This window comes from Manis javanica, chromosome 12 (genome assembly GCF_040802235.1).
Source record: "Manis javanica isolate MJ-LG chromosome 12, MJ_LKY, whole genome shotgun sequence".
NCBI lineage: Eukaryota > Metazoa > Chordata > Mammalia > Pholidota > Manidae > Manis > Manis javanica.
The window spans coordinates 31,981,216-32,006,461 of record NC_133167.1 but is presented as its reverse complement, the minus strand read 5'-3'; the positions used below and the strand labels follow the sequence as shown (position 1 = coordinate 32,006,461).

The window sequence follows — 25,246 nt, the reverse complement described above, 5'->3', positions numbered from 1 at the left end:
TGGCGAGTGCTTTTTGGAGGCCTTAGGGGGACAGGGACCCCAGTGCCAGGGAGGCAGGGCGGCAGGGCCGGTGAGCAGGTGCCTGGGACTGGTGCCTGGGGACAGAGAGGGTCGCGCGTTTTTCCCTCTTTTTTTTGGCGACTGCTTTTTGGAGGCCTTGGAGGGACGGGGACCCCAGTGCTAGGGAGGCAGGGTGGCAGGACCGGTGGGCGGGTGCCTGGGATCGGCGCCTGAGGACAAAGAAAATAGCGCGTTTTTTCCTTTTTTTTTTTCTTTTTCCTCTTTCATTGTTGCTGTTGTTGTTTTGGTTTGGAGAGTGATTTTTGGAAGTCTTAAAGGGGCAGGACAGGACACTTAGACCAGAGGCAGGGAATCTGGGGATCTCTGGGCACTCTAACCCCCTGGGCAACAGGGAGCACAGAGGCCCCTTACAGAGATAAATAGCCTCCCAGCCGCTACCCCTCCAAAGGAGCTCCACCATTTTGGAGGAGCAACACCAGCCAGGCCACGCCCACAGCAACAGCGGAGATAAACTCCATAGCAAACGGGCAGGTAGCAGAAGCCCTCTCTGTGCACAGCGAAAAAGCATAAGCTATTCTCCCAGGAGAGAAAGGCCACAAACCAACAAGAAGGGAAGCTCTTCCAGCGGTCACTCGTACCAGCTCTGCAAACTATCTCTATCACCATGAAAAGGCAAAACTACAGGCAGACAAAGATCACAGAGACAACACCTGAGAAGGAGACAGACCTAACCAGTCCTCCTGAAAAAGAATTCAAAATAAAAATCATGAACATGCTGACAGAGATGCAGAGAAAAATGCAAGACCAATGGGATGAGATGCAGAAAAAAAGGCAAGAGCAATGGGATGAAGTCCGGAGGGAGATCACAGATGTCAAGAAGGAGATCACAGAAGTGAAACAAAACCTGGAAGGATTTATAAGCAGAATGGATAAGATGCAAGAGGCCATTGAAGGAATAGAAACCAGAGAACAGGAACGTATAGAAGCTGACATAGAGAGAGATAAAAGGATCTCCAGGAATGAAACAACAATAAGAGAACTATGTGACCAATCCAAAAGGAATAATATTCGTATTATAGGGGTACCAGAAGAAGAAGAAAGAGGAAAAGGGATAGAAAGTCTCTTTGAAGAAATAATTGCTGAAAACTTCCCCAAACTGGGGGAGGAAATAATCGAACAGACCATGGAATTACACAGAACCCCCAACAGAAAGGATCCAAGGAGGACAACACCAAGACACATAATAATTAAAATGGCAAGGATCAAGGACAAGGAAAGAGTTTTAAAGGCAGCTAGAGAGAAAAAGGTCACCTATAAAGGAAAACCCATCAGGCTAACATCAGACTTCTTGACAGAAACCCTACAGGCCAGAAGAGAATGGCATGACATATTTAATGCAATGAAGCAGAAGGGCCTTGAACCAAGGATACTGCATCCAGCATGACTATCATTTAAATATGATGGCAGGATTAAACAATTCCCAGACAAGCAAAAGCTGAGGGAATTAGCTTCCCACAAACCATTTCTACAGGGCATCCTACAGGGACTGCTCTAGATGGGAGCACTCCTAAAAAGAGCACAGAACAAAACACACAACATATGAAGAATGGAGGAGGAGGAATAAGAAGGGAGAGAAGAAAAGAATCTCTAGACAGTGTATATAACAGCTCAATAAGCGAGCTAAGTTAGGCAGTAAGATACTAAAGAAGCTAACCTTGAACCTTTGGTACCCATGAATCTAAAGCCTGCAATGGCAATAAGTACATATCTCTCAATAGTCACCCTAAATGTAAATGGACTTAATGCACCAATCAAAAGATACAGAGTAATACAATGGATAAAAAATCAAGACCCATCTATATGCTGCTTACAAGAAACTCACCTTAAACCCAAAGACAAGCACAGACTAAAAGTCAAGGGATGGAAAAACAAATTTCAGGCAAACAACAGTGAGAAGAAAGCAGGGGTTGCAGTACTAATATCAGACAAAATAGACTTCAAAACGAAGAAAGTAACAAGAGATAAAGAAGGCCACTACATAATGATAAAGGGCTCAGTCCAACAAGAGGATATAATCATTCTAAATATATATCCACCCAATACAGGAGCACCAGCATATGTGAAACAAATACTAACAGAACTAAAGACGGAAATAGACTGCAATGCATTCATTTTAGACTTCAACACACCACTCACCCCAAAGGATAGATCCACCGGGCAAAAAATAAGTAAGGACACACAGGCACTGAACAACACACTAGAACAGATTGACCTAATAGACATCTATAGAACTCTACATCCAAAAGCAACAGGATATACATTCTTCTCAAGTGCACATGGAACATTCTCCAGAATAGACCACATACTAACACACAAAAAGAGCCTCAGTAAATTCCAAAATATTGAAATTCTACCAACCAATTTTTCAGACCACAAAGGTATAAAAGTAGAAATAAATTCTACAAAGAAAACAAAAAGGCTCACAAATACATGGAGGCTAAACAACATGCTACTAAATAATCAATGGATCAATGAACAAATCAAAATAGAGATCAAGGAATATATAGAAACAAATGACAACAACAACACTAAGCCCCAATTTCTGTGGGATGCAGCGAGAGCAGTCTTAAGAGGAAAGTATATAGCAATCCAGGCACACTTGAAGAAGGAAGAACAATCCCAAATGAATAGTCTAACATCACAATCATCAAAACTGGAAAAAGAAGAACAAATTAGGCCTAAAGTCAGCAGAAGGAGGGACATAATAAAGATCAGAGAAGAAATAAACAAAATTGAGAAGAATAAAACAATAGCAAAAATCAACGAAACCAAGAGCTGGTTCTTCGAGAAAATAAACAAAATAGATAAGCCTCTAGCCCAACTTATTAAGAGAAAAAGAGAGTCTACACAAATCAACATAATCAGAAATGAGAATGGAAAAATCACGACAGACTCCACAGAAATACAAAGAATTATTAAAGACTACTATGAAAACCTATATGCCAACAAGCTAGAAAACCTAGAAGAAATGGACAACTTCCTAGAAAAATACAACCTCCCAAGACTGACCAAGGAAGAAACACAAAAGTTAAACAAACCAATTACAAGCAAAGAAATTGAAACAGTAATCAAAAAACTACTCAAGAACAAAACCCCAGGGCCGGACGGATTTACCTCGGAATTTTATCAGACACACAGAGAAGACATAATACCCATTCTCCTTAAAGTGTTCCACAAAATAGAAGAAGAGGGAATACTCCCAAACTCATTCTATCAGGCCAACATCACCCTAATACCAAAACCAGGCAAAGACCCCTCCAAAAAAGAAAATTACAGACCAATATCCCTGATGAATGTAGATGCAAAAATACTCAATAAAATATTAGCAAACAGAATTCAACAGTATATCAAAAGGATTATACACCATGACCAAGTGGGGTTCATCCCAGGGATGCAAGGATGGTACAACATTCGAAAATCCATCAACATCATCCACCACATCAACAAAAAGAAAGACAAAAACCACATGATCATCTCCATAGATGCTGAAAAAGCATTTGACAAAATTCAACATCCATTCATGATAAAAACTCTCAGCAAAATGGGAATAGAGGGCAAGTACCTCAACATAATAAAGGCCATATATGATAAACCCACAGCCAGCATTATACTGAACAGCGAGAAGCTGAAAGCATTTTCTCTGAGATCGGGAACCAGACAGGGATGGCCACTCTCCCCACTGTTATTTAACATAGTACTGGAGGCCATGGCAATCAGACAAAACAAAGAAATACAAGGAATCCAGATTGGTAAAGAAGAAGTTAAACTGTCACTATTTGCAGATGATATGATACTGTACATAAAAAACCCTAAAGACTCCACTCCAAAACTACTAGAACTGATATCGGAATACAGCAAAGCTGCAGGATACAAAATTAACACACAGAAATCTGTAGCTTTCCTATACACTAACAATGAATCAATAGAAAGAGAAATCAGGAAAACAATTCCATTCACCATTGCATCAAAAAGAATAAAATACCTAGGAATAAACCTAACCAAAGAAGTGAAAGACTTTTACTCTGAAAACTACAAGTCACTCTTAAGAGAAATTAAAGGGGACACTAATAAATGGAAACTCATCCCATGCTCATGGCTAGGAAGAATTAATATCGTCAAAACGGCCATCCTGCCCAAAGCAACATACAGATTTGATGCAATCCCTCTCAAATTACCAGCAACATTCTTCAATGAATTGGAACAAATAATTCAAAAATTCATATGGAAACACCAAAGACCCCGAATAGCCAAAGCAATCCTGAAAAAGAAGAATAAAGTAGGGGGGTCTCACTCCCCAACTTCAAGCTCTACTACAAAGCCATAGTAATCAAGACAATTTGGTACTGGCACAAGAACAGAGCCACAGACCAGTGGAACAGATTAGAGACCCCAGAAATTAACCCAAACATATATGGTCAATTAATATTTGATAAAGGAGCCATGGACATACAATGGCAAAATGACAGTCTCTTCAACAGATGGTGCTGGCAAAACTGGACAGCTACATGTAGGAGAATGAAACTGGACCATTGTCTAACCCCATATACAAAGGTAAACTCAAAATGGATCAAAGACCTGAATGTAAGTCATGAAACCATTAAACTCTTGGAAAAAAACATAGGGAAAAACCTCTTAGACATAAACATGAGTGACCTCTTCTTGAACATATCTCCCCGGGCAAGGAAAACAACAGCAAAAATGAGCAAGTGGGACTACATTAAGCTGAAAAGCTTCTGTACAGCGAAAGACACCATCAATAGAACAAAAAGGAACCCTACAGTATGGGAGAATATATTTGAAAATGACAGATCCGATAAAAGCTTGACGTCCAGAATATATAAAGAGCTCACACGCCTCAACAAACAAAAAACAAATAACCCAATTAAAAAATGGGCAGAGGAACTGAACAGACAGTTCTCTAAAAAAGAAATACAGATGGCCAAGAGACACATGAAAAGATGCTCCACATCGCTAATTATCAGAGAAATGCAAATTAAAACTACAATGAGGTATCACCTCACATCAGTAAGGATAGCTGCCATCCAAAAGACAAACAACAACAAATGTTGGCGAGGCTGTGGAGAAAGGGGAACCCTCCTACACTGCTGGTGGGAATGTAAATTAGTTCAACCATTGTGGAAAGCAGTATGGAGGTTCATCAAAATGCTCAAAACAGACCTACCATTTGACCCAGGAATTCCACTCCTAGGAATTTACCCTAAGAACGCAGCAATCAAGTTTGAGAAAGACAGATGCACCTCTATGTTTACCGCAGCACTATTTACAATAGCCAAGAATTGGAAACAACCTAAATGTCCATCGGTAGATGAATGGATAAAGAAAATGTGGTACATATACACAATGGAATACTACTCAGCCATAAGAAGTGGAAAAATTCAACCATTTGAAGCAACATGGATGGAGCTGGAGAGTATTATGCTCAGTGAAATAAGCCAAGCGGAGAAAGAGAAATACCAAATGATTTCACTCATCTGAGGAGTATAGGAACAAAGGAAAAACTGAAGGAACAAAACAGCAGCGGAATTACAGAACCCAAAAATGGACTAACAGGTACCAAAGGGAAAGGAACTGGGGAGGATGGATGGGCAGGGAGGGATGGTGGGGGAAGAAGAAGGGGGTATTAAGATTAGCATGCATGGGGGGGAGGGAGAAAGGGGAGGGTGGGCTGCACAACACAGAGAGGACAAGTAGTGACTCTACAACATTTTGCTAAGCTGATGGACAATAACCGTAATGTGGTTGTTAGGGGGGACCTGATATAGGGGAGAGCATAGTAAACATAGTATTCTTCATGTAAGTGTAGATTAAAAACTAAAAAAAAAAAAAAAAAAGAAAGAAAGAAAGAAAAGGGGGATTACTCCTTGACAGGATAAAACTATTGGTAAATCAAAGATCAACGCATGCTTTAAATATCCTTAATGTTGATCACTTAAAGGGTGTCAGATGATCAGCTATGGAGGTACTCTTTTCTGATAATATTCCTTTCTCTTAATTAAAAAAAAAAAAAAAAGCAGTTACTGTGTGCTGACCTCCAATGAGTTCTGCACAGTGGTATAGAGGGCATGTCAAAGTGTGGGCAAAGGGTCTGTTTGTTTCTATGCAGAATACCCTTGGATACCCAGAAAATGAAGTAAGATACGATATGAGGAGGAGCTTCCGGCATCAGCACTCTCTGGAGGACTTGTGCCGGGGGATGATCATCAAAAAGCCTCCACAGGTATCCGGACGATGCTGAGGTTGTGGCTGCATCCAGCCCACCATCTCCTGGACTTGCCATAGGAATGAGGAAGGAGATGTCTAGGCTGGCATCTGCATACAGTGAGACAATGAATTTGACCGGATCTGTACTGTTGGAACTCAACCAGGAGTTGGGAGGGGTGCAAGTTGTAGCACTCCAAAATCTCATGACTATAGACTATCTATGGTTAAAAGAACTTATGGGATGTGAACAGATCCCAGAAATGGGCTGCTTTAATTTGTCTGATGGTTCAAGTACAGTTGGACAATATCCATCATATCATAGACAAATTTTCACAAATGCCTAGGATGCCTAAATGGTTTTCTTGGCTTCACTGGAGATGGATGGTAATTATAGATTTGCTTTGTTTATGTCACCGTATTCCTATTATGTTAATATGTGTGTGCAAATTAGTTAGTAGTTTAAAACCTATACATACTTAAGGTACTATACAAGAAGATATGTCAAAGAAATAATCAATCCTCCCATGTTTCCTTCATATGCTACATCTATAGCTTTTCTTCTTCCTTCCTAATTACAACCCTTAAATAGAATTCGTGCCTCATATCGAATTTACCGAGTATCATAATTCCTCCAGGTGGTAAAGATACCTCGAGACAAGTGCTGGGCATAGAAGCCACAGGGCATAAATCTGCAAAGAAGTAAAAAGCTAACCTTTGCAAACAATATGGCTTCTCTCTCACTTACCAACTTTACATTTCCCTGTATGGCCCCGGAAGATGATTGGTTAGCCAGAGACGGGTAAGATTCCTCAAGGGAGGAACAACCTAAGACAGGCACAGTCGCAGGGGGGCCATCAGGTGAGAATTTGGGGATCAACAGAAGTGAGGCTCAGAACCTCACCCCCCCTGCTTTGAGAGAAATCTTCTGCATCCGTGGATGTCTTGCTGCCCTTGTCTAGCCTGGATTAATACTTAGTCCATAGGCACACACCTGATCATCTGATCATCTACATTTGCCCTCTTACAGCACTAAACTATGTTTTCTACCTTTATCTTGCATCTACCTACCACTTCAGCATTTTATTAAAAATAAAAATAATAATAATAATAGGAGAAATGTGGGATCAACATATAAATCAAGTACAAAAATCAAACGAATATTCATATTTGACCTGATTGTTTATAGGTCATAATGCATTATCAAAACCAAAAGTTTCTGTGATGAATGCCCTTGTACTGTTCACCATGTAAGAATTTATTCACTATGTAAGAATGTGTTCACCATGTAAGAACTTGTTCGTTATGCTTCAGAAGATTGGAGACTGACGAGAATTAGGCTTGAGATGGATTAATGATTGTACATTGAGCGTTGACCCCCCTATACTGAATTTTATTGTTGTTAACAACCATTTGATCAATAAATATGAGAGATGCCCTCTCAAAAAATAAAAAAATAAAAAAATAAAAAAACTAAAAAAAAAAAAAAAATTAAACGAATATTCATATTTGACCTGATTGTTTATAGTTCATAATGCGTGATCAAAACCGAAAGTTTCTGTGATGAATGCCCTTGTACTGTTCACCATGTAAGAATTTATTCACTATGTAAGAATTCGTTCACCATGTAAGAAGTTGTTCGTTATGCTTCAGAAGATTGGAGACTGAGAAGAATTAGGCTTGAGATGGATTAATAATTGTGCGTTGAGCATTGACTGCCCTATACAGAATTTTATTGTTGTTAACAACCATTTGATCAATAAATATGAGAGATGCCCTCTCAAAAAAAAAAAAATTAATACACTGAAATCTGTTGCTTTCCTATACACTAACAATGAACTAGCAGAAAGAGAAATAAGGAAAACAATTCCATTCACAATTGCATCAAAAAGAATAAAATACCTAGGAATAAACCTAACCAAGGAAAGACCTATACCCTGAAAACTACAAGACACTCTTAAGAGAAATAAAAGAGGACATTAAAAAATGGAAACTCATCCCATGCTCTTAGCTAGGAAGAATTAATATTGTCAAAATGGCCATCCTGCCTAAAGCAATCTACGGATTCAAGGCAATCCCTATCAAATTACCAACAACATTCTTCAACAAAGTGGAACAAATAGTTCTAAAATTCATATGGAAGTACCAAAGACCCTGAGTAGTCAAAGCAATCCTGAGAAGAGAAAATAAAGTGGGGGGGATCTTGCTCCCCAACTTCAAGCTCTACTACAAAGCCACAGTAATCAAGATAATTTGGTACTGGCACAAGAACAGAGCCACAGACCAGTGGAACAGAATAGAGACTCCAGACATTAACGCAAACATATATGGTCAATTAATATATGATAAAGGAGCCATGGGCATACAATGGGGAAATGACAGCCTCTTCAACAGTTGGTGTTGGCAAAACTGGACAGCTACATGTAAGAGACTGAAACTGGATCACTGTCTAACCCCACACACAAAAGTAAACTCGAAATGGATCAACGACCTGAATGTAAGTCATGAAACCATAAAACTCCTAGAAAAAAACATAGGCAAAAATGTCTTGGACATAAATATGAGTGACTTCTTCATGAACATATCTCCCTGGGCAAGGGAAACAAAAGCAAAAATGAACAAGTGGGACTATATCAATCTGAAAAGCTTCTGTACAGCAAAGGACACCATCAGTAGAACAACAAGGCATCCTACAGTATGGGAGAATATATTCATAAATGACAGATACAATAAAGACTTGACATCCAAAATATATAAAGAGCTCACGCACCTCAACAAACAAAAAGCAAATAATCCAATTAAAAAGTCATAAGAGGAGCTGAACAGACAGTTCTCCAAAGAAGAAATTCAGATGGCCAACAGACACACGAAAAGATGCTCCAGATCAGTAGTCATCAGAGAAATGCAAATTAAAACCACAATGAGATATCACCTCACACCAGTAAGGATCACCATCATCAAAAAGACAAACAACAACAAATGTTGGCGAGATTGTGGAGAAAGGGGAATCCTCCTACACTGCTGGTGGGAATGTAAATTAGTTCAACCATTGTGGAAAGCAGTATGGAGGTTCCTCAAAAAGCTCAAAATAGAAATACCATTTGACTCAGGAATTCCACTTCTAGGAATTTACCCTAAGAATGCAGCAACCAAGTTTGAAAAAGACATATGCACCCCTATGTTTATCTCAGCACTATTTACAATAGCCAAGAAATGGAAGCAACCTAAGTGTCCATCAGTAGATGAATGGATAAAGAAGTGGTACATATACACAATGGAATACTATTCAGCCATAAGAAGAAAACAAAGCCAACCATTTGCAACAACATGGATGGAACTAGAGGGTATTATGCTCAGTGAAATAAGCCAGGCAGAGAAAGACAAGTACCAAATGATTTCACTCATATGTGGAGTATAAGAACAAAGAAAAACTGAAGGAACAAAACAGCAGCAGAATCACAGAACCCAAGAATGGACTAACAGTTACGAAAGGGAATGGGACTGGGAGGATGGGTGGGAAGGGAGGGATAAGGTGGGGCAGAGAGGAAAGGGGGCATTATAATTAGCATGTATAATGGGGGGAGGGCACAGGGAGGGCTGTGCAACACAGGATGTCCCTTCCAAGTAGTGATTCTGGAGCATCTTACTATGCTGATGGACAGTGACTGTAATGGGGTTTGTGGGGGGGACTTGGTGATGGGGGGAGTCTAGTAAACATAATATTCCTCATATAATTGTAGATTTTATACCAAAACAAACAAACAAACAAATAAAGGAACTTAAACCTGTAACCTCAAGGGATTATTATAAAATTAGGGATATCGTACCTAAAGCATGTGGCACTTTATAAATGGTTCTCACTTTATTAAAATTAGAACTATTTTGGTGCTCAAAATAATCAGAAGAGAGTAAGTTCTATAAACTCAGTGGTGTGCTAGAGCCAGCTCTTAGGGACTTGTCAGAACTGATTGTGTACGTCTTTTCCAAACTCTTAGTTTAGTAACACAGTGTCAGTTTGAAATCAGCTATGGCAGCAGTATTTACACCACGGAAATTGGCAATGTACAGATCAGAGTTTTTTTCACGGAGAGCTGGTTGTTAAAAGTTTACCATCATACCACTATAAAAAAAATCACAGCCTCAGCAAAGAACCAGAGCTGCAAAATATGCACTTAATTTCCTCTTTTATCTCTATGATTGGCATGCATTTAACCAAGCCAGGATTCTGCTCTCATGATTTTTTGACTATAGATCACAAAGCATTTTGTAAATATTATCTCACTAATTCTCACAGCACCCCAAGGGAACAAGGAAGGTTATGTGACTTGTGTGAGGCAGGACAGGAAATTGATGGTGAAAAGCAGAACTAAACAGTCTGTATTAATACCTCTTCCAATCCTCTTCCACATCCTGTACAGATGGGTAGCAATTACCAACAGTGCTTTTACCTAATAACCCAAATAACCGAAACAATGTACCAAATGCTCTGTCCTTTGAGTACAAATCTGACTCCCCTGAATGCCCCACCCTTTCCACTTGGAAATTTTTCCCCAGGATTGCTGCTGGTCTTTTATTAATCAATTTCTTCCACATTCTTTCTCCCTCAAGTCCAATGGCATGTGTCTAGAAAAAGAGTTGGCCAGAATTAGGGTTCTGTTCTGATTACCAGATGCAAGTGGTATCATAACCAATCAACATGGGGCTTTATCTGTGGCCCTTTCTTTGGACTCCCCAAGGGTAGAGACCTAAGAGTTGTTTTTCTCTTTGGCTTTATCTCCATAATACTTTGGGAATCAGTCCATACCCTTGTGATAAATCATCTCTAACACCGCTCCCAGTGATCCTCACCTTCCAATGGGCTTTCACACCATACAGTAATCCTTGCTACCTCTTGAGTGTGGGTAGACCTAGTGACTTGCTTCTAATGAATAGAATATGGCAAAAGTGACAGGATGTCCCTTCCAAGATAGCTTACAGAAAGACTATGAGTTCTGTAGTCATCTTTTCTGCCCTTTCTCTCCCTCTTGCTCTCTCCCTGAGCACTTGCTCTGGGGGAATAAGGTGTCATGTTATAAGTAGCCTTATGAGAGGTCCACATGTCAAGGAACTGATGTCTCTGGCCAACAGCTAGTGAGAACCTGAGCCAACAGCCATGTGATGAGCTTGGAAATAGATACTCCTGAAGCCAGACAATAGGCACATGAGTTTGGAAGTAGACCCTCCTCCAAGTTAAACTTGAGGTAACTGCAGCCCCAACCAACACCCTGACTGCAGTCTTGTGAGAGGCCCCAAGCGAGGGGACTCAGCTGAGCACACCCAGTACCCTGATAATACAAAATACTAAATGTGCTAAGTTTTAGGTTAATTTGTTATACAACAATAGATAACTAATACAACCCCCAAGCCACAAGGGAAATGGTCAGATTCAATAATATAAGCCACCTCTACTGAGTGGGTCCTACACACCTAACAGGACTTCAGCATGGCCCTCCTCTTATTCAATCTAGACATCTCTCACTTAAGGTTAGGAATGTTCCCATTTGGGAAGGATCCAACACCCCAAACTAAAATGAAAAGAATTCAGTGGCAACCTAGCAAACTGGAAATTCTAAATCCTTAATGTTATAAAATCACAAATTGTCTAGAAAAGAGAGGCCAGGAAGGGAGGTATGCACTAAAAGCTGCCCTTTCTGGTCTTGCATGAGTAATTCTTGCAGCTGGAGTTTTACTACAACCACAGAATTGTGGCACCACGAAGGTGGCCATTTTCAAATGGAGCCTGACATCAGAATGTAATTCAACTAGATAAACCTGGGACCTGGCCAAAGTAAGTAGCATTTAAATAACTGGAGCCAACGAGTATCATCACTTTTCTGCAAGACCATATGACTATGATGTGAAGAAATAAAAGCCTTTGTTGTTTTAAAGGGCAGGGACAATTGTAAGTTTTGCTGCAGACAGTTACAAAATTTTCCACCCTTAGTTCTCCAAAGAAGATACCAGTTAGTGCCTTTGGGAGTAGGGTGTGGAAAGTGTTGCTTGGAAAAGAGAATTAAATTGATCCTGAACAGAATGTGAACCAATGTTATTACACTTACCATAGAGCTTAAAACAGACTATTTTGTGAGCTTACTTTTCTGATTTACTCCCTGCGATTACTTAACTCCTTGAAATCAGAGCATTCTGTATCAGGCAAGGCACAGAAAGCTACCATATGCCCTCACAAACAGCAAATTCTTATTTTTCAGAGTAATTTTAGAGTGGATTTTTAAAAATCATCTTAAAAAATAAAACACTGTCCAAAAAATTTGGCCTTTGCTTCTCTGCTTTTGCACTTGTCTGCCTGGGACAGAGCAAGAGGACTCACATCTGTGATACTTTCCATCTGGGACAGGTTTTCTGCATCTTAGGCACAGATTGCTTTAAAAATATTTCATTCGTCCCTCGAATTTTTTAAAGGACTCTCCTTTTTTTTCTTTCTAGTTATGGGGCTGTAATATGTGGAGTAAGAAGCTCATCAACTAAACTGGTTTTAGTTGTTGTTGAAACATAGTATTTTATCCTGTCAGTTTTTATTTTAATTGAAATTTCTCCTGCAATATCTCCCTTAATAAGCAGCAAAGATGACTTAGATCAGTGACCTGATGAATAAGCATGAAAATTTGATTTAGAGAAGGAGGATATCCTGGCTCAAAGAGAAGAAAAAAGGATTTCCAACCCCTGACCACACACTTTAAATGACAAAGCAAAACAGCAGCATTGTCTTTAAACATCTTTCAATGCAGTATCAATGCTCCCCCATGTTAGGTAACAAGAATAACAATTTAGAGAGAAAAAGAGGAGTCCTTTAAAAAATACAAGAGTGAAACACTTAAACCAAGTATCATTAGTTCTTCATATTACTTTGTACTGATACTCCAAAAGAAAAAAAAAAAAAAACACAGCCCAAGTGTGAGGCTGAAACTACTGCTTTGAAGGGAAAAAAAGATGAGGACTCCTGTTGAGGGGCAGATGGAGAATGTGAGCAGTCTGACACCCTATCCTGGCCCAAAGGATTCCGCTCTCCAGACCCATTAACAGGAGTGGGAAACAACAAAGAACTGTGAAGTGGAAGGAAAGATTCCCAGTGAACTTCAGTAATTGAAAATAAATACAAGAAAAGCAGAGGAAGCCAAAGCGTCCCAGGGAAGGGAACCCAATCAATTGTCCTGAGTTGCAGAATCAGTTTTTTCTTGCTAGAGAGGCTCACCGGGGGCGGTAGAGGCCCCAAACAAACACTCAACCTGATCAGAACTGATACTGGCAGAAGGGCTTGGCCAGGAATAATGTTTTTAAAAAGGTTTATAGCATAAAATTGCTGTGTGTGAGTTTGTGTGAGAGAGACAGAGAGACGGACAGGCAGACAGGAATGACGTTTTTTACCGCATAGGATTGCTGTGTGTATGTATATATCAGAGGGCCAGAAACAAGGACAGACAGAAATTTTTCCTTTCTTAAGATGTTCTTTTCCTGCATGGGAATTCATATTCCTCAGTGCACACCGAGGGGAGAGGCCCGGTAACTTCTGACCTCCCGGGGCGGGGGGAGACAGTGAGCGCGCGGGAGTGCCCAGAACCTCGAGCTGGGCGAAGATTTCACCGGGAACAAAAGAACTCTGGCCAACCAGAAAACGCTACCAGAGAACTAAGATGAACTCTCCTCCTGTTTTGAAAACTCTGTAATGAGCAAATGCCCTGGTTTCTAATACGCATTAAAACTTTTTCTATGCAGATTCCAACTAATGGATCAAATCACAGCTTCTGCAAAGATGATGGGATCCCAAAGGGCCACACGCTGCAAAACTAAGAAAAACACGGCAATCCAAGACGCACTTTTAGCCCTGCAGATGTTCCGGGGCACTGGTATAGGGTTACTTTTATAACCATTCCCCCCAACACTGTCTTCGTTTTCTTATCATCTCACTAAAGCCGCAACAGATCCCTATAGACTCTGGGCCGTGGGCGTGGCCGGGGTCCCCCGCGTCCGCCCCTCCAGGGCTGTGTCCCTTCGGAGGGGTCTGCAGTTCCTCCCGCCCTAAATCCACCGCCTCCACCGCACTCTTATTTCTCCTCGGACGCGGCCCCTCCTCCTTTTTACAACCTGGAGAGAGGGAGAGGGGATTGTGGCCTCACGTGGTCGGCATGGGTTCCAGGAAAGCAAAACAGTCAGCGAGGAGCACTCGCCTTCTCTCCCTGCCGACATTTAGGATCCGGCTACCCCAAAGCGCCAAACCCAGCACTTTCAGCCCAGGCAGGGCTAACGTGACTCCAGGTCACGTCTCTGTACACTGAGGGGCTGCGCTATTCTCAGCTTCTCCGCGCAAAAGCATTTCCCGATGCGCCCCCTGTTCGTGAATGTGTATTTTAGATACCTGGAAGAAAAGCAAATCTTTCAGGCAAATTCCCTTTCTGGTGCGTTTACCCGTACACACACCGATCCCCGAGCGGACCCAAAGTAGAAGTTTTTCGTTAACTTTTTCGTCCCAGCCCTGCCCCTCCCCTTAGGAATCCGCCCAGAGGGCTGCAGACTCCGCCTCTAAGGTTCTCTCGTCCGCCCCTTCCGATTTCCACCGAATCCGGAGAGGGACACACAGAAAACAAAGGCTGCCATTGGGCCACCTTGGAGCTCTAGGGCCCGCCCCAGGAGTGGTTTGTGAATGGGGGGAGGGGAGGTGGAGGGGAGAGGGCGGGGCGGGGCGGGGCGGCCTGGAGCCCAGCAAGCCAGACGCTTCTTCTGGCTAGTTGCTCGGCTCCGAGGCGTTACTCTGCGCTCCCTCCCGGCGGGCGGCGGCGGGCGACGGCGGGCGCCGGGACTCTAGGGCCAGGGTTACGCGGTGCTGGAGAGGCCAGGCCCAGGCCTCGCAGCTTCGGACCCAGTGTAACTGGATTTCCAAAAAGAACTAGTTGAGCTCTTGGCTCCAAGGCACCGATCAGACTCAGCGAGAATCAGCCATTTGGCTGAAACTTGGGGCCGAGCTTTTGGATCTGCAGGAGCGGGGAGTGAAGGACGCAGAGGAGGCGGCGGCGACGAGTGGAGCCTCGAGGCGAGGAGGCGGAGCTGCACCGCCAAGGCGGCGGGATCTGCTAGCAGGCGCCGGCTCCGGCTTTTGCCTGCCGGGGACCCGACTTGGTGTGAGGGGCTCGTGCGTTACTGTGTGCTGTGGGTCGAGAGACTTGGGCAAACTTTGAAGGGTATCCGGAGACGCTTGTTGCTCCTAGCCGCAGAAAAAGCCGCACCGTTACGTGGCGGCTGGAGAAGGCGGCCCCCCTTCGCGCCCCCGGCCCAGGCAGGCGACTTTGGGCCCCCAGCGGCCTCCCGAGTGCTGGGCGGAGGCGGCTGCGGCGCCCCTGCGGCGCGGGCACCCCAGCTACAGCACCCTCGGCTCCGCACCGCCCACGGCCCGGCCCCGGCGCCGGGAGGACTCTCATGCCCCAGGCGCGGCGGCGCCTCCCCGGATCCAAGCGTTTCCCAGCTGCCTTGTCGCGTTCCTCGGGCTGAGAGCGCCGCTGCACCGGCCACTGGCGATGCGGGGGCCCGGCGCGACAGCTTCGCGCTCGCCCCTGGGCCTGTGCACCCTAGTGCTAACACTGCTGGGCGCGCTGCCCTCGGGCGCCGAGGCGCAACCCTACCACGGCGAGAAGGGCATCTCAGTGCCGGACCACGGCTTCTGCCAGCCCATCTCCATCCCGCTGTGCACCGACATCGCCTACAACCAGACTATCCTGCCCAACCTGCTGGGCCACACGAACCAAGAGGACGCTGGCCTCGAAGTCCATCAGTTCTATCCGCTAGTGAAGGTGCAGTGTTCTCCTGAGCTGCGCTTCTTCCTGTGCTCCATGTACGCACCCGTGTGCACTGTACTTGATCAGGCCATCCCGCCGTGTCGCTCCCTCTGTGAGCGTGCCCGCCAGGGCTGCGAGGCGCTCATGAACAAGTTCGGCTTCCAGTGGCCGGAGCGGCTGCGCTGCGAGAACTTCCCAGTGCACGGCGCCGGCGAGATCTGCGTGGGTCAAAACACGTCCGACGGCTCTGGGGGCCCCGGCGGCGGCCCCACCGCTTACCCCACCTCACCCTACATGCCGGACGTGCCCTTCACTGCGCTGCCCCCGGGGTCCGCTGACGGAAGGAGCCGCTCCGCCTTCCCTTTCTCTTGCCCCCGGCAGCTCAAGGTGCCCCCCTACTTGGGGTACCGCTTCCTGGGCGAGCGCGACTGCGGTGCCCCATGCGAGCCAGGCCGCGCCAACGGCCTCATGTACTTCAAGGAGGAGGAGAGGCGCTTTGCCCGCCTCTGGGTTGGCGTGTGGTCGGTGCTGTGCTGCGCCTCGACGCTCTTCACCGTGCTCACTTACCTAGTGGACATGCGGCGCTTCAGCTACCCGGAGCGGCCCATCATCTTCCTGTCGGGCTGCTACTTCATGGTAGCGGTGGCGCACGTGGCCGGCTTCCTGCTAGAGGACCGAGCAGTGTGCGTGGAGCGCTTCTCAGACGACGGCTACCGCACGGTGGCGCAGGGCACCAAGAAGGAGGGCTGCACCATCCTTTTCATGGTGCTCTACTTCTTTGGCATGGCCAGTTCCATCTGGTGGGTCATCCTGTCGCTCACTTGGTTTTTGGCGGCAGGAATGAAGTGGGGCCACGAAGCCATCGAAGCCAACTCGCAGTACTTCCACCTGGCTGCCTGGGCGGTGCCCGCAGTCAAGACCATCACTATCCTGGCTATGGGCCAGGTGGATGGGGACCTGCTCAGCGGGGTGTGCTACGTGGGCCTTTCCAGCGTGGACGCGCTGAGGGGCTTCGTGCTGGCGCCCCTGTTTGTCTACCTCTTCATTGGCACGTCCTTCCTGCTGGCCGGCTTCGTGTCGCTCTTCCGCATCCGCACCATCATGAAGCACGATGGAACCAAGACCGAGAAGCTGGAGAAGCTCATGGTGCGCATCGGCGTCTTCAGCGTGCTCTACACCGTGCCAGCGACCATCGTGCTGGCCTGCTACTTCTATGAGCAGGCCTTCCGCGAACACTGGGAGCGCACCTGGCTCCTGCAGACGTGCAAGAGCTACGCGGTGCCCTGCCCTCCCGGCCACTTCCCGCCCATGAGCCCCGACTTCACCGTCTTCATGATCAAGTACCTGATGACCATGATTGTGGGCATCACCACCGGCTTCTGGATCTGGTCCGGCAAGACTCTGCAGTCGTGGCGCCGCTTCTACCACAGACTGAGCCACGGCACCAAAGGGGAGACTGCGGTATGAGCCCCGAGCCCTACCCCACGCTTCCTTCCCTCTCCCCGGAGCCGGGAGAGGCGCGGTGGGGAAGAAGCTGCTGGATGGGGGGTGGGGTGGGTGGCGGGGGTGTCTGTAAGTTCTCCCCCTCCAGTGAGAAGTGACCGGGAGAGAGAAGATATAGGTAATTTGGGACAGGGATGGGTTTGGAAAAGGGCCTGGGTGGAAAGACAGTTTGGATGAAAATACTTCTGGCAAAGATTTGCAGGATAATGATGGTGATGATAATAAAGGTGATGTTAAATCATGTGCTGTCCGGGCCGCCCTAGGCCTATCGAGAAGACTGAGACCAGCAGATACTGCTGTGAGTTCTTCCCAGCTCCGAGGCTGAGCTGGGACTGAGCGATTCCCCTGCTGCAAGACAAGTGGCCTCTGCTCACTCCTGTGAGGCCCGGGGAAAGGTCCGGCTCTGGCCGCAGCGGACGCTTTGTTGGGAAAAGGGAGGACGCCCCGCGGTGTCCTTGTCTAGCGGTGATCAAACCATAATCTCTTTTCACTGGGGCCAAACTGGAGCCCAGATGGGTTAATTTCCAGGGTCAGACATTACAGCCCCTTCCCCTGCCCTCCCCGCCTGTTTCTCCTCTTCTACTCCTTTCAAGTCTTGTAAAATAAGCATTTGGAAGACTTGGGAGGCCTGCCTCCTAGAATCCTAATGTGAAGATGCAAAAGAAATGAAGATAACATTTTGAGATGAGGCAAAGGAGACGGGTAGTAGGTACTTCTGCTACTCCTTTATTTTGTGGGGAAGGCGGGAGGAAGAAAGTACGCCGTTTTATTTGGTTTAAAACCCTCAAAAGAAGTGATGACTTGTTACTTTTCAAGACAGGAATGCATTTTTTCCCTTGTCTTTGTTGTAAGAGACAAAAGAGGAAACAAAAGTGTCTCCCTAAACTGAAGACAGCAATTTATGTATGCAAAGTAGTGAAAATCTGAGGTTTCCCTTTGGATGTTAATTTGGCTGAGATAAACATTCCTTTTTAAGGAAAAGTGAAGGCCAGTGTGCTTCCATACCCGGTTCAGTTGGAGGTTCTAACTTGGCTAAAGGAAATACAAGGGGTTTTGTTGTGTTTGTTTTAAATAAATTTAATTCGCAACACATGATCCAACAGGCAGTGTTAAAATGGTCAGGGAAATCTCTCCTTTCATTTTTTTCTCTTCCTATAAGACTACATTTAGGTTGTTGGGTTTTTTTCTCCTATTTCTTCATTTCTAATTTGACTCCTTCAAGATGAAAGGAGAAGCATAATGCCTTCAGCCTCCATAAAAAAGGAAAGTTAAAGTTAAAAAAAAACAAAACACATTTTGTCCCATTTTCTTAGTTCCAGAAATCCGCTTATAAAACAGTGCGTGTATGCTGACCCTGTCTTTGTGTGACTGGGAGGGGAGGTAACCTGCAGAAATGATAGTGAATGAAGCAGACAATTCAAACCACGGGCCCCATTTTTAAGGAAGGTCATTAAAAGAATGTAAACTTCAAAGTAATTCTGGAGTTCTTTGAAATGTGCTGGATGACTTAAATTTATTAATCTTAAATCATGTACTTTTTTTTCTATAATAGAACTGATTCTTTTGCATAATGGTCTAAAGCTGAGCAGAGAATCATAGAAGCTAACCTTTACTTCACCTTTGACGCCATCCTCCAATCTTGCAACACTATCCCATTTCTCAAAACAGTTCTTAAATATGTTTTAAACAGTTTTTAAATCATAGAGGGTACTTCAGGAGTGCAAGTTACTTTATAAATCTAGTATTCAGTTGAGTGGAGCTGCTTTTTATATTAAAGTTAACAATGACCTTGTGTTTCTTAAGCCAACAAAATTGTCTTATTTTGTCACATTTTAAAAACTCCTACTTCACAGGTTTTGGCATCTTTTGTGTATCTCTTGCATGTGAAATTTGTAAAATAGAGACAAGTGCAGTATGTATATTTTGTAAATCTCCCATTTTTGTAAGAAAATATATATTGTATTTATACATTTTTACTTTGGATTTTTGTTTCGTTTTGCCTTTAAAAGTCTGCAAGGAAGCCCCACTTTATCACATGTACAGATCACGAATAAATTTTTTTTGAATACAAAATGAATGTTTATTTGGTTAACGGTTCCTGTATATAGTTAAACCAAAGAACAGAACTTTGTGTCATGGAATGAAGGTATGAAGGGAGCCATTAGCTGTGTCCCTCATATAGATGTGATATATTATTGAGGTCTATTTTCCTGGCCTTGATAAATACAGTATAATGGGTATCTTAACTGTTCTTTCATTTTTTTTTTTTCTGTTGCTGCTGCTTCCTGTCTCCCTCCACACCTTGCCACACAATCCTAAGCCTTTTCCCACCTTGCTTTGGATAACTTACTGAAGGACCAAATAAGTATCTCTTCTAGAGAGGTGCTGTCTGAGCCACGTGTTCACTGCCCTTCAGAGATGAAGTCCGTATTTGAAAGAGAGCTAGAAGATATTTTTGGTCTTTTGGCAGTGTTTTCCTTGGGAAGAATTTAGTGAATTGTGGTGTTGGGGGTGTTGTGTGTGGTTTAGCTGATTGCTGATTGGTGTTTCTGAGTTCTAATGCACCTTATCTAAGTTGTTAATACTTAAATCCTTTTGGTTCAGGTGGCTGGGAAAGTCAGTACATGATTTCAGATAATAGCAGGGGCCTTGCGTCTGGAGCTTTGTCTGCTATAGGCTTCACTCTACCTTCTAGGTCAACTGAACCAGAGGTCAAGTGATTCCCCGAGGTGGCAGTGACTCAGCAGCTCTGTCAGGAATAGACTCTGTGCCTGACCCCGGGATGGCCTCAGAAGCCACTGAAGCTATTCTTTCCTCTTGTCGGAGAGGCTAACTTTGGAATCAGATTAGACAGAGAAGCCTTCGCTATCCAGACACTTTGATATTGAACAGTCTCTCAGGGAAATGATAAAGGCATTCTAAATACTTCCAAATCCTAGCCTCCTAGCTTTTTTTGTTTTTTTTTAAATTCACCTCTTAATTCAGGTGCCCATTTTCTGGCTTTTCATAACATGTAGTCACTTCATCCTCTGGCAGCTATCAAGATCCAGCAGTGGGCTGGACTCTGCTGTTTCTCCTTACCTGTTTGGACTCTGAGTTTCTGTACTTCTAAAGCTCAAACAGTGCTGTTTTTGTTTTAATTAACAGGCTCACACACATAGCTGGTGTGTTTTACAAACACAGAATGAAAACCAGTGACAGTCCCCACCAGGAGGCTATGCCTCTACGCTCAGTGGAAAGCATCTTTAAAATCCTCCTGGGTTTTGAACATCACAATGGGTGTGAAGGTCATCTAACCTGTGAGGTTTTAGCATCAAGAAAGGAACAAAACAGTGACTGCAAGTCCTTAAGGTTTATCCAGTTTCTGCTCATAAAATGACACCTTTTAGGCTGAAGCATGCCTCTTTTAACACCACACTAATACCTCCTGTTAAGAATGTTTGCTTTTAGAGTGGGTGGAAAGCTCCCAACGGGGTTTTTTGCTCACAAATTAACTGTTAAAGCACTTAGGCCCTTCTGTGGAGAGAACTGTGTGACTATTATAAATGTGTACCCTTCCTCTTGTCAGTGCTGCCTCATCCTTCAGGGCTCTCTTAGATGGAAGAGCATTGGTCTTTAGTGAGGGAACAAAGACTTATGTATGAATAAATGACTACTTGCTTTTTTGTAAGCAAAGATAAAAGTGTTCAGTTTAATTCTTTCCATTTGTAGTGGGTCCTTATGCAGTCAATTTTTCCCTAAGAATTTTAGAACCTCATGGATTTTTAAGGAGGCCCATTTCAGCAGAAAATATGTGAGGGAGAGTGTTTGTGAAAGGGCATGTGTAGCGTTTAAGAAAAGCATTGGCAGGATTTTGGTGTTAATCCCTAGATAAGGAGCAGAAACACTTGTGTGAAAATTTTCTGCAGTTTATAAAACAAACTAGTCTAAACCGTAATTCACACAACACGTAATCTTTTTAAGTAGGTATGTGAGAAATCTTGGCAAAAATAAATAAAGGTCCTGTTGACAACATTTTGCCATGAAGGAACAGGCAGAATTTTTTTATATGTGCCTGATAGAAGATTGTGGTATTAGACATTCTCTGGGTAAAATCATAGGAGTATAACAGCTGTAGTTTAAACCCTGTAATTATACTGGGAAATTCTCTTCTAACTCTCCCATCTTTAATTTCACTGAAAAGGCAGGTGGCTATTTATAGATGGTATATTTTTATATATGCATATATGGACAGTGAATAAGTCTACAGGGCTCCAAGAAATCCTAGAAGGGACCAAAAGCATACCACCATGTGCTTAAAACAATTCATTGATCTGTTTTCTTTTTCTTTTACTTCATCCTCAGTGGAATTAAACTGATCTCATAAAACTTGGTTCTTTAACTCTTCCTTTCCAATTTGTGACATTTCTTACATATGAATCCATTCCTCATATCTCATATAAAAGTGAACTAGTTAAAAGACTCTATTAAAATGCCAGGCCTCTGGTGAACATAAATTGTGCCTCTTATTCTCTTTGGCTGAAAAAAAGTTCACAGTCACTTAGAATTTTATCAATTAGTACCACAGTGATAGAGCAAAGGATGTTTGCCTCAGACAACAGTAGATTATCATAAGTGATCCAGCTCAAGAAGTACTGATCGATCAGCTACTACATAAAAGTTGCCCTGTCAGGGACTGGAGGGATTACAGATAAAGGTAGGAAAGATACAGAACACCTGAAGTAACTTGTGACATAGGTCAGGGTGAGGACAGCATCCCCCCAAGGGAGAAAAAGCAACTAATTTTATTTCTAGACAGAACTTGGCGAGTGTCATTATAGAGGCCCAAATGCTATTTGGAATAATATTACTTGACATTTGGTGGCACTTACTGTTTTTAAAAGCTGCTTTCACATTCATCATTTATTTTATCCTTGTAATTATTTATTATAACAACTCTGTAATATGGAATCAATGCCTGATTTAAAGAGGTAGAAGCTGAACAGTTAGTTCAGTGAGGTGAAGTGGAAGATAAAGGGATCAATCTCCTGTTCTCAGATTCTGAACACGGTGTACTTTCTGTTATATGCCACACAGCCTCTCTTGAAAAGAGCTGTGGAGGTTCAGTGGTGGAAACGACTCATCTAATCGCAGTGGGGGCTATGCAGCAAGAATGCATTTCCCAGGAACCCAGACTACGTGATCCTCCGAATTTGTGCGCTCTTCACTGCTGCATTCCTTCACCTCCATGGGCCCTGCTTTCCTCCTCAGCCAAAGGGGACCTGTGAGAGGAAGGCCTTCATCCTGTGAATCCAAGTAGCCAGGAGGCAGTATGAACCAGCTTGTCCATTTGTGAATCATCCATGGCTATTTTGAAATCCCTGACTGGTTGTATTTCTGCCTGTAGCCAGTGTGGCCCACTTTTCAGCCAACCAAGCCAGTGTGTGCTTAGTGAAGGAAAATGAGCTGTTACCTTGGCGTCTACAAGCCCAATTCAAAAAGTAGTATCATTACTGCAGCTCTGTGTATTGAGGCAAATCCAAGTCTGGAGGTTGTCTAGGCTCTTGGATCAGCTACTGTGCCACTTCTCACTCCTCTTCATTAGCAGTTGTGTTCTGCCATGTCTAGTCTGCCTTCCTTACTACAAAAGGGGTTTTATTGCATAGGATCTTGGTTTCTCACTAAGTCCATGTCTATATCAGCTGGGTTGGCTGCAGTCTCATTATCTTGGAATTCCTATTTCTGGGTATTTCAAAGCCAGATCAACAGTATATGTGACTGAAATAATAGGACAGAGGTTTGGTTCTGAAGAGTTAAGCCCAGCCAAAACACTTCTCTAGGTCATTGCCCCTAAAGAAGACTTCGAATTTACAAAAAAACTAAGGCCATTCTGAACACACTTTGACAATATCTCCTGTAATGTGCATTGTAATTTTTCTGTTTAAGGCATGCTCACACTTCCTTGGTAGGAAGGCAAACTGGTATAACCTATCTGGAGATCATTTTGGAAATGTCTTCAAAAATGACAATCAATGCACATACCCTCTGATATAACAATCCCACTACCAGGACTTATACAAGTGGCAAGGCTACTGTAACAGTACTTCTTAAAACTAGAAGAATGAAAACATTCTAAATGTGCATTAATGCGGGTCTGGTTAAATAAGTACAATAGAACACCATGCACTTGTTCAAAAGAACCAAGATATCTGCATTTTCTTCCCAAATTCCTTTGTTTCATCTTTTTCCCCCAGCTTTACTGAAGTATGAGCAACAAACTGATAGAGAATCTTAGCTCACATAGCCCACTGAATGTTATTTCCACATCTGCCCCCTGCTCCTCCCCCTGGGCATTAAGCAACAGAGGACAACTTTGGTAATGGTTTTCAGTGGAAATAAGGTATGAGGAGAAGGGGATCAGAATACACCACCCAAAAATATGCCACCTTGTCCTAAGGATTATTTTGAGTGGAAGGCAACTGAGAAAAAGCAGACACAGGAAGAATTCTCTGCCCTCCCTCTATGTGCTTAAAAGCAGGGCATAAATTCCCCTTGTGAAGGTGTTCTGCCCCCATATAAGAAAGGAGAACAACCCGTATCACCAGAGAGCAAAATGGCACCTAGATGAGTCTGCACAAACAAACCTTACTAACACAGTCCTTATCTTCTATCAATTTCCCCATATATTTACCTTCCCACAGCTTACTAGAAACCCCAAAGCCCCTTTCCTTTTTCTAGTCACTTCACAATGTAAAGCCCTCTGTTAGCAGCTTCCATGTGTAACCACTTATTTGGTTTTTTTCACTTATGTGTAGCCCCTTTGCAGGTAAAATTTAAAACATCAATTAAATTTGCATGTCTTTTTCTCCTAAAAAATAAAATAAAATAAAATAATAAAACTAAGGCTACTCTGAGGGATTCAAATGTGCTTTTTAACTGGCAATCTACTTCACTGTGCAAGAAACTTTTAGGGAATTCAAGTCTACCCCTATTTAGCTTTCTCTAATGCTTCACACTTACAAATCTTTTTATGCAGGTGAGCCCTGGCATGAGATTCAGCTTTGAGTTTAAGAAGTAGTCTCTGAGATATGGGCATATCAGGAGCAAGAAAGGGCATTTAGGAGGCAGAAACTAAGTAGAGGGCAATGGGGGAGTGAGGAGATAAGCTCCCATATAGTCCATGAATGAAAGCAAGCTGTTCAAATGATCTAGGTCAGGCAACAATCTAATACTAATACAGAATGCACAGTGTTAGAGAATTTGATCCCCAAACTTTGGTTTGGTCTTGTACATTCTAGAGGACAATTCAGTCAAAGGGAAAAGTATCTTGGGGAGGGTATGGTGGGACAGGGAATAGGAAAGATCATACTAACAATGGAAGCTTGTGCGGCATAACCTAGCAGCAGTTTTATTTTTTAATTTCCAAACGAAGACAAATGGAATGTAGCATTTAGTTCCAGTTAACGGGTCTGGAGTAGCTGGAAGGAGAAATAGGTGGCAGCTGGTCCAAGTTGCAGCAGATGTAAAGAACAAGTCCTTGAGCTACAATCATGAATTATCTTCAGCCCAACAAATTGTTTCCTGAGGACCTAAAGCATGCCAGGTGCTGTGCTAGTCCCTGGGCTTAGCACACTGCCTTCTGG

The 25,246-nt window shown here is 43.4% G+C and overlaps 1 protein-coding gene across 1 annotated transcript; it reads left to right on the top strand.

The window, feature by feature from the left end:
* Positions 1 to 15,055: 15,055 nt before the first annotated feature.
* On the top strand, positions 15,056 to 19,691 carry FZD7 (frizzled class receptor 7). Its single transcript, XM_017643668.3, has one exon. The coding sequence runs from the start codon at positions 15,864 to 15,866 to the stop codon at positions 17,586 to 17,588; it is 1,725 nt and encodes a 574-aa protein (XP_017499157.1). The 5' UTR covers positions 15,056 to 15,863; the 3' UTR covers positions 17,589 to 19,691.
* The last annotated feature ends 5,555 nt before the right edge of the window (positions 19,692 to 25,246 follow it).